Genomic DNA, 11,204 nt, shown 5'->3' with positions numbered 1-11,204 from the left:
TCAATTTTGAATAGGTATGAAGTTTTTTTTATTTGAGGTGTTCTTGAAAATTTTCAATCATAATTAATTCGGTATTAAATGTGAAATACGTCATAATATATAATATATATATAATTATTTATATAAATATATAATTCGATAGTATCGCTCTTTTTATTCACTATTCTCTCTGTCTCCTCTTTCCCCGCCAATTAATTTAGACTTTTATCCATACAAGTTATAACATCGAAATAGCAAATTTCAGTGGAACTTAATGCGTGTACGGCAAAAATGAATATGAGAAAGATGAAAACATTTTTCTCGTTTCGATACTGTATTAAGTAATTTAAAAATAAAGAATTTGGAAATCACTTTAAAATATATAATTATATTATATGAGTAAACAATTAAATAAAAATATAATTATACTTGTTTTATAAAATGTATTACATGAAAAGTTAGTCTTTTTCATCACTTTGAATTTTTTTCTCGTGTTAGTTAATTTGACACCAATATACAAAAACATCGAGTTTGCTTATAATTTTCTATTTATATTATAATTTATTTGTATCAATTTATATGAATTCTATTAGATTTACATTTTTCTATATTTATTCAAAAAAAATAATTATTTTGTTAAATTAAAACAATATTATGTTTAATTAAAATCAAAAATAAGTGACATACATATATACATATTATTTTTAATAAAACTTTACGGAAAATCTTGTAATACAAGTATAATTACTTATATTATAATATTATATTATATTCTTATATTTTATACTTATACTTATATTTATACTATATACATATAATAATATTTATTTCCAGAAAATAATTTAATTCAGATTTTTTTTATGAGATATTTGGGATTTAAGTTTAGTTTTAGTATTCTCATAAAATAAAAATTACCATGGTTAAAAAATACTACTTCAAAATATTATGTTGATTTGTAGATTTTTCTTTGATTTTGTAAAATATCACTATCGAGTGATGAAATTATTTGTAATAGTTATAATAATGAAAACATAGAGAAAATATTTCACAAATTACTTATATGAAACTTAGTGATTTTACGATAAATACATTATTTATTTTTTTACTATTTTTTTTACTATTTATTTTTACTAATATTATTTTTTTTTACTATTTTTTTTTACTCTTAATTATAACATTAAGATAAGCTTTGAATGTTCGTTATGTTATATTTTTACCTTAAAATAGGAATCACTTTCGAAGTTGCTACTGTTCATATCGTTTGATATCTCTAAGATTCAACCATTGTGATCAAGGAAGAATTGATAATTCTAATTATATTAGATATTTAATCTATAGCTACAAATTATATAAGACATGTTTATATTTTAAAAATTAAATTTATTGTTTTTAGGTTCTGAGTGGAAAGATGAGTACATTAGTTTTACCATGAAGTGTGTTTTCATATTTTTGTACTGTGTACACGGTGCAAAAAAATGTGTGCTCTTATCATCCACCAAGTAAAAAGTAAAAGAAAATAAATGGGTTCTAAATAATACTTTTGGAAGGGAGGTTGTTTATTTTTTGAATTTTTTAACAACATTTTGAGTAATTGAGATAAAATTTAAAAAAAAACTTAAAATATTAATTTTAAGTTTTTTAAAAGATTCAAATTCTCACTTCTAAATATTGTATAATATTTGGTGAAGTGCTATTTTTTTTTTTTTTTAAGTTTGTTTACATGATTTTGATCAAAAGGACTGTTCTGATCATTACAACCACGAGAGATTTGTGATAGGAATACTCGTTTAATTAGTACTTAAAACGGGGCCATTTTACGAATTTTCCAATTAAATTTTATTTATAATTACGAAAAACTGACGTAAAGTTAAAAAAAAATGTTTTCATTACTGATTTTTGACAAAATGTAATTCTTGTTTTCGTTATCACTCAAATAATAATAACATTAAAAACGTGAAATGTTCACTGAATGATTATATTATCGTTAGCTGTAGATGGTATAATTAACAAACGATTTTATTTTTTTTGAGCTGTACAAAAAAAATTCTAATTTTCATGTTTCTTTAATGTTTTTTAAATATCCATAAAATAATTGACATAAACATTGGTTTCAATTTTTAAAGACCAATATAGCAATACCATTCACCCATTTCTGCATAATACCCAACTACGGACTCTCACTTATTCTAGGAGTTTATTTATTTATTTTGTTTTGTTTGTTTTAATTTGAATTTATTAATGTTGTCTTTATGGTGAAATAGGCAAGTTAAAAGAGTTGCGTAATTAAAAAAAAGTATAAAAATATAAATATAAAATAAAATAAAATAAAGTATAAATATAAATATAATAATAAAATATAAATATAAAAAAGCAGTAATGAAGTAGACTTTAAATTCTAAATGTAACACTTGTAGCGGGAATTAAAATTTCTATGCGATCAATTGGGTGATTCAAGAATTACAGATTTACTCATTACGTAATCGGTCATTGTTGAATCGGTCACTTTAAAAACGGCATTATTATTCCGTGCGATGGTCAACGCGCCAGATTTGATATTTATTCTCGATTAAAGCAATATATTCCTGTCATAACCTCGGTGTGCTATTGTTATCAGCATAGGGATATTGGCATGATCGTCTCATTGACAAAAATTCACTGAGGCCAAGGTGATGGTCATCTCATGGCACGTCTGTTCCCTCCACCTCTGTTTTACCATTCTCAGTGTGGGTATGATCTGTATTGAACCCAGATAAATATTTTTTTATCTAGATAAAAGTGAAAATAGTACATCAAAAATCTATTTAGATCACAATAGAAATAAGCTCATTTACAACAATGTTTATAAACAATAAAATGTCTTCATAGTTCATCTGGATAAGAAGCAAATACTTAAAAAAAAAAAACAAAAAACAAAAAAACAAACAGGCCTAAAACGAATAAAACATTTTCTATTTGTTTTATGGTCTTTCAAATATGTTTCGACTTTGAAGTGTTTTATTTGTTTACAATTAAAACATTTAGGTAAACATTTTATAATACATATTTATTTGTGAATCTCATTTTGTTTGGGCCGGGTGAATCAGATGATATGACGTTTGCACAGTCATCGAATTATGCGTGTTGCACACCACCTCGGTGGACTGTATTTGTGTAATGTGTAGTGATTTTATAGCTTAACTAGAATTAGTGGGGTTCACCTCGCAGTGACTAGTGAGCTATGTGGTGAAAAACTATGTATTGTGTGTAATTCAAGACTAATTGAAGAAGAGTAACTAAATAATGGTAAAGAATTGTATACAACGGTAACTATGTTGCTGTACCGTAATAAATAAATAACAACACAACGAATAAATCACAGCAACATAGAATTATTCGACTAAATAATAATATGAAAATGGTAAATAATTTGCTGTATCGCTGATTAACAAATAATAATTTAAGTAAACGGAGGAATAATTCATAGCAGCACAGTTTAAAAAATATAATATAAAATATATAAGAATCTTTCTCAGGATTAATATAAATAATAACAAGTTGGCCTAACAATTAATGTTAAATAAGAAGAAACTCACAGTTAGCGGAGCGCAAATTGACCAGTTGCAGTTATCTAAAATATGTGTATAAATTATCAAATCACTATCAGAAAATAATAATTTTATATTCTTGTGCCAATTTGCGTTCGCAAAAAATTGATGTGCTAAGTCAAAGGTTCCCAACCCGTGGTACGCGGACAGATCGTGGGTGGTACGCGAAGAAATTTTTTTGTATAATTGTTTTTATTACTTTTTACATTCAATATTATTTAATTTACTTTGTTTGATATTAGCTAATTTTATAAATATCGATGACACGATGTTTATAATCGAAGCTAATCGTTGTATAGATTTTAGATAATGATAATCTTCTGGCAATTTTGTAAAATGTTATACCTAATATTAATTAATTTGTATTATATATATATATTTATTTATGTTTACGTTGTATATTTGTATGGGGTATGTGAATGGTTTTCTCATAAGCCGTTATCGACGGACGGCGGATCATTTTATTATGTAATATTATATTATTTACGATAATATTTAATGTACCTTCGTCGGGATGACGGACGATTACCGACAGATAAGTACAGCACTAAAAGTTAACTCAATTGGCGATAACGATTATTTCATAATATAAGAACAACATTTTAATGAATTATTTCTTATGAAGAGATTTCTTAAGTGTGGTGATGATACTTCTTCCGTTGGAAATACAACTAAAAAATCAAAAACACAGCCAAATCGTAAGTACGATTTAAATTATTTAAAATTTGGCTTCGTGGTTATACCGGAAACAGAAAATAGTGAAAACCCTATTCCCCTATGCATTATTTGTAAAGAGACACTTTCAAACCAAAGTATGAAACCTTCGCTACTAAAACGTCACCAAAAAACCAAACACCCTGAAACGGAAAATAAACCAATTGAGTTTTTTAAAAAAAAAACTGAATTTTTTAAAAAAGAATCCAATTGTATGACGCATTTCACTAATTCTGACAGCAAATATTTAAAAGCATCATATTTAGCTAGCCTTAGGATTGTTAAAGATGGAAAGCTTCGTACAGTTGGTGAAACGCTGATATTACCTGCAGCTAAAGATATGGTGCAAACGGTTTTAGGAGAAAAGGCTGCTAAAGAGTTGGATAAAATTCCATTATCAAACAATTCTATTAAAAGAAGAATTGATACTATGGCTTCAAATATTGAAGAAATATTAGGTACTCAGCTAAAAATGTGTTCGATTTTTTCCCTCCAAGTAGATGAGAGTACAGATATAACAAATATGGCACAGCTACTTGTTTTCATCCGGTATGATTTTGACAATGTATTAAATGAGGAGTATTTATTTTGTAAATCACTTAAATCGAATACGAATGCTGAAAATATTTTTAAAATAATCGACAGTTACTTGTCAACTATAAATTTGCCTTGGAAAAAATGTGTTGGTATTTGTACAGACGGAGCCCAAGCTATGTGTGGAAAATTGACAGGCCTAGCATCGAGAATACAGAAAGTTGCGCCATATTGTAAAAGCACACATTGTGCGATACATGAGAAGCTTTGGCTTCCAAAAATATGCCCGATCAACTATCCTCTGTTTTGAAATGCGCTGTAAAGATCATTAACTTCATTAAGGCTAGAGCCCTCAATTTTCGACTGTTCAAATTGTTATGTGAAGAAATGGGAGGACAATTTAATACTTTGCTTTTTCATACAGAAGTCAGATGGTTATCTCGTGGCAAAATTTTAAATAGATTGTTTCAACTGAGGTCTGAAGTTCATTTATTTTTGATTGAAAAAGACGATGACATGAAGAATTTGTTTAACAATGAAGAATGGTTATCTAGATTAGCCTACTTGGCCGATATTTTTGATAAGCTCAACACTTTAAATATGGGATTACAAGGCATAAATATGACAATATTCACCACTTATGATAAAATAAATTCTTTCAAAAGAAAATTGGATCTATATAAATCCCAATTAAAAAAAAGACATTTTCGCATTTCCTAATCTTTCTTTATTTATCGATGAAAATGAACTCTCTTTAAAGGAAAATTAAATGTTGAAATCTTGGAACACTTGGAAGTTCTTAAGAAAAATTTTTCAAAATATTTTTCTGAAGACTATTCAAAGAAAAATTGGATTAGAAACCCATTTTTGTATGAATCTTCTGAGAAAGAAGTTCCTGGAGATGTTGAAGACAGAGAATCATTCATTGATATAGTAAGTGACAGCTCAATGAAAGACTGATTTAAAGAAAAAACATTGGTTTCGTTTTGGATGTCAACAAAAATAGAATACCCATCACTTTTCAAGCAAGCATTACAATGTTTAACTCCATTTGTCACTACTTATTTATGTGAGAGTGGATTTTCTAAATTGCTGTATTTGAAAAATAAGTACAGAAGTAGGCTCGATATTAAAAATAACTTAAGAGTGAAAATAAGTTCCATTCAGCCTGATATTGATGTTCTTGTGAAAAATAAACAACAACAAATATCACATTAAATTTAAAAATTGTAATAAATTTAAATATTAAGATATTTTTACTTTCATAAATATTTAATAATAAATTATGTTAAGAAAAGAATAAATAATAAAAATATATTTAAAAAAAAAGTTTACTCCTAATTTAGTTTTAGAATTTGAGTGGTACGCGAATTGATTATAAAATTTCCTTGTGGTACTCCATGATAAAAAGGTTGGGAACCCCTGTGCTAAGTCATGGCGATTATCGCTCTCGTTAATAATAAACAAGTATATAAATATAATGATGTAGATACAAGACAATAATTATATCATGTTCACTAGATTATCAATCAATAATAAAAAAATGTGTCGATTCGCGTCTGTAAAAGAATCATAAAATTGTAGCGATTCACGCCAACACAATAAGGTAAAAATTAAATCAGTGACGCTTTGCGTTTACACAACTTAATGTTTTCGCGAAACAAGAGAAAAAAAAATCATACATGAAAATTACAATAATACACACACACTGGACTTTTCGAATACATAACACACGATACGACGAAGAGCTACAAAACACATATAAAAATTGAATAAATTACATGATAAATTTATATCTGTATATGTGCTAATTGGCCGATCGGTGGTGAATCCAAATGGGTCGTTGACCGTGTAATATCGTCTCAGCACGTATAAACATTGACACTTTCCGTGGCGGAACTAATTGTGCTGGAAAAACGTTAACGAAACGTCACTGGAGAATTATTGGGCGACATGTTTACCCGATTAGCCGTTAGGGTATCACGATATTTTACAATTTATTAACATAAAATTAACGAAAATAAAACTGATCCGCGTGGATTTTCGAGAATAGTTTGATATTTTTTACCAAAAAAAAGTAGATGATCATGATGATGATTGTTAACTGTTATCCATAACCAAAAAAGCTACAATTGTGGTTATTATATACGAGTATGTGTATGATTATTCTTGGTGGATCCCGTAGATATATAATTCAATTTATATATCTGCGCTAGTTCAATAATAGCTACATTTGGTCAATACTCTATTAAAAGGGCCCACTATTTGTCAAGTTAAAATAAATATATTTAGGAGTAAGGAAATAGTAATGCTTTTGCTGGGGCAGGGGTCGGCAACCTTTTGAACCACGTGGGCCATATTTTTTTTTCAAATGTTTATCAAGGACCACATTAAAAAAAAAAAATTACATATGATATATACCAATAATTGTATTGCTATTATATTTGATTATTTCACATAGAAATACGAGTGAAAAAATATGAATGTTACTGGAAAAAATTGCTTTAAAGAAAAAATTTAATTTTTTGAAAAATTAAACATAATGGCTTACCTTTGTTTTCGACAAAAAAGTATAAATCAACCCAAGAATTATTAAAAAAAGGATGTTCATTACAAATTTTTCTTTTTTAGTTGCCATTATGTTTGGATTTACTCGTAAAATGAAACTATGACAAATGCAGTCACATGTACGGGTGTAATCACGGTGTAGTGTAATACTAATTGCTACAAACACAAAGTAACTATGACCACAGATTAAATATATTGGATAATAATAACAATTTCATAGATTAAACGATTAGATTAGATTTTATTTATAAAGAAAAAAAGAATTGAGTAGTATTGAAAATTGTATGAAGAATTTTATTGAACAAAAATAAAACACAAAAATTAACCACCTTTGTGCGGGCCATGGGTGGTCGATCTCTGGCCTAGGGCATCAAATTATTATTTTTTTTTATTATTATTCAAAATCGAAAATTTGAGAAAAATTACTCCCACATTGTATAAAACTATAATAAATGACCTAAAATATGTAAAATATAAAAAATTACGTTTAAAAAACACCAAAAAAAATATGCATTTTTAGTAAAAAATGCAAAATTAAATCAATATATTATGAATTAAAGAAGGATAAAAAAAATGTTTAGCTATTTTTTACTATTTTTTTCCTTTGTATACGATAAAAGGAAAAAAAATGCAAAAGTCATGAATATCATAACTTTACTTATTGGGATATAACGTTCGTTAAAATTAAGGAAAACTTATGGATACTTTTTCAATCATATTAATTTTGAATATACATTTTCATTATTGAATATCATTGTCGAAGTTGACTCAGTCGATGAGCGCAAAAATTTCCGAGTCACAGGAGCACTCGAAATATTAATTGAATATTATATAAAAAAATAAAAATATCTTGACAAACAAACGGTAGATGTTCATTTAAGATGGATAAACGGATAAAGTTAACATTTATATGCGGATAAAATAATAGATATTTAATATTATTATCCAGACGATTCTCTCCACTGGGTACGGATACAGGTCAGGTAGCGGTGGTGGTGGTGGTGATGGTCGAGCAATTGTTCTTTTGACGTCTCTAATGGACGTAATTTTTTTTTTTTGCAGACCCGTGCACACGGCCACCGAAGGGACGGAAAGGGGGGACGGACTGCAGACAACGGCGGGGGGGGGGGGGTCAAACGGCACGGAAGGAAAACGTAAGGGACACGAGGACGTGAGTGTGGGACCGGAGCGTGCGCGTGGGAGACCGGGCGATAAGCGCTATAAGAGAGTGGGTGGACGACGGGTGCGCGAGAGGGTCGGCAGCGGAGAGAGCGAACCACCGACCGCGTAGCGAGCGGCCGGCGGGACTCGACGGCGGCCGGCCGACAGACGTTCGGTGGTTCTCGGCATCGGCGATACGTTTTGCGGCTTAGTCGGACCATGACGATGTTTCGCTCCGGAGGCGATAGTGCGCTGGCCCCGGGCACGGACCGGTGGTGAACGCATCGTTCGTTTTTGTTCACGTTCGCACGGCTCCCCTCCCTCTGCATCTGCGTGGTGCGCGCGCGCTATCCCTCCACCCCTCACGCAGGGTGCCGTCAACTGCGCGCCACGCCGTCTTGTCCTCGGGACGTGTCCCTGTGACACGTGATCCGCACGACTGGGAACAACGTTGCGCGGGAACCGTTCGTGCGCGTCGTACGTAAAAAAAGCGGTCACCGTCGGCGGTGTTACGGACTCGGTGCGCTTTTTGGGTCCACGCGAGAGCTGCTGAGGAACGGCATCGGTAACACCGACCAGATACACCGTCCGAGCGGAGACCACCGCGATGGCCATGTTCCGGTCGTCGTCGTCGCTGCACGCCGTATTCGTTTACCTGTTACTCGTCCGTAAGTGTCTGCGCACCGTTTTCACCGTCTATGCTTAACCTTCTCTCTATACCTAACCTGCCCTTCGTGCGAGCGTTCCGGTTACATCCCCCCTCCCGACCCGGTGTTTAATCCCGCCACCGGATCCCTTCGGAAAATTTGGATTCGTCCGGCCAATAGAGCTCACTGTCGAAAAGATCCTCCGGGCGTACAATACTCACGAGGCCGTTCACGTGCACCGAACAATCCGCGTGGTGCCATTTTTCCCTTTTCTTACCCGGTTAACGTTCGGGTCCTGTATGCGTTTTTAAAGAAACGATTAGATCGACAGGAAAAAAAAGTTCACAAAACACGTGAAACATCGGTCGACGGGTTCCATGACGGAATATCGCTGATCTATTGATGTACGATTGTTTGTAAATAATACCTGTATGTACCTGTTGTAAAAGCGAGCGAAAAAAATACTGTCATTTCCACCTCGTTCGGCGAATTTGGAAACGGTGGCGAATTCGTACACAACGCACATGTTCATAACATAATGATAGTGATTTTGAGATAAACGATGATTTCACTCTTCACAACGCTCGTATAACATGTTACAGCAACACTTTTTTATTATTATTCATTACTAATATTTCGTGCTCCACGTGACTTATATATAATATAAATACATTCACCCTTAAAATAGTTGAACGTTTAGTGTAAGACGTTAAAACAATATTATTATCAAGACTTTAGTTTCTTTCGGATCGTCTTCGCGTGCATTGACCGTTGTCGTCACATTATATCATCATAAACCACTGTACCTTGTAGGAGAGCGAAAAGTTTTGAAATTTAGTTTAACATTTGTTATCACCTTTGACCTGCAGAAATCTTCACGGGCAACGTAAAAATCTGACAACCCGATCCCCCGGATAAGGATCTGATATATCTTTAATATCTGATCAAATTATGTAATTATCATAGAAGTTTCCCATTCGGGCATATAATACAATACAAATGGATACACATTACGAATTCAAATCCTGTCGCTTAATATTACAGTTATACACTAAATTAGACACCTATAATACGAATTGTGTGGGTATCGGCTATATTACGGTTACGCGCACACCACTATTATAGTTAATACTGATGAATATCAATTATACAGTAGGTATACTATACCATAATAATACTATTTCACTTCTTTTGATTTGATTTAAATGTCCAAAACAAATTATGTGATAAATACACACACACACACGCACGCATGCACGCATGCATATATATATATATATATATATATATATATAATTGTTACAAATAAATAACTTTTGCGGATGAAATAATTTTATACACGAGGGACATGGAATCCAAGTTCAACATGAATACGACCAGAGACTTTGTTAAAAAGAAAAATTACATAAACATCGCAAATTTTGGATTGGTTCCTTAGATATCTTACTAATTTCCAGATTTATTTTGTTCACTTACTTTACTGGTGAACCGTCTCTTGAGGGTGATTAATACCTACGTATCCGTTACACCTCGATGAAAACTACGTCGCACTACAAACAGTCGTAGCCGTATTGTACATTAAACATATTATGCAATATATCAATACGTTTATCACATTTTATAGAATTTAAATTTAATATTTTGTTGAATTTTGGGTAATAAACATAATTAACTAATAAATCATAGGGTGAATTCTATACTTGACTGGTTATGATAAAAATTATTAAATTAGTGAAACATTAATATTTCATTTTATCAAACATTTATTATTTTCGTTATTTAAATATAATAATACAATAAACCTTCACATATGCATTTAAATTGTAAATAAAAGCATATGTGATTTAAAATTTGCTATATAGTTTCGAAATGAAAACATAAAAATGACTGAACGAAAAAATATCTTTGAATTTTCAATTAAATTAATTTCGTTTTACGAATGTTGAATAATTAATACCGAAAATGATTGTTTTATCAAAATGTATGAGCACTAATTGTGAACAATATACTTCACACA

General features: G+C 30.9%; 2 protein-coding genes across 2 annotated transcripts in view; both read left to right on the top strand.

Moving 5' to 3' along the window:
* The first annotated feature begins 4,182 nt into the window (after positions 1-4,182).
* Positions 4,183-5,121, top strand: LOC112690822 (zinc finger BED domain-containing protein 5-like). Its single transcript, XM_025564917.1, has one exon. It carries the CDS (start codon positions 4,183-4,185, stop codon positions 5,119-5,121), a length of 939 nt encoding a protein of 312 aa, XP_025420702.1.
* Positions 5,122-8,695: 3,574 nt separating this feature from the next.
* The window catches only part of LOC112690813, a 152,619-nt gene continuing 150,110 nt past the window's right edge, over positions 8,696-11,204 (top strand). Inside the window, exon 1 of the mRNA XM_025564909.1 lies at positions 8,696-9,208. Coding sequence (XP_025420694.1) covers positions 9,148-9,208 — 61 coding nt within the window. The 5' untranslated portion in view covers positions 8,696-9,147. The remainder of the gene's footprint in view (positions 9,209-11,204) is intronic.

Source organism: Sipha flava, unplaced genomic scaffold (genome assembly GCF_003268045.1).
Source record: "Sipha flava isolate LNK unplaced genomic scaffold, YSA_version1 521_pilon_pilon, whole genome shotgun sequence".
In the NCBI taxonomy this organism is placed as follows: Eukaryota; Metazoa; Arthropoda; class Insecta; order Hemiptera; family Aphididae; genus Sipha; species Sipha flava.
This window is presented reverse-complemented; position numbering and strand designations above follow the sequence as displayed.

Bases quoted from the DNA above. Each gene is read 5' to 3' on its own strand.
- LOC112690822 (XM_025564917.1), top strand. From the start codon at position 4,183: ATGAAGAGATTTCTTAAGTGTGGTGATGATACTTCTTCCGTTGGAAAT.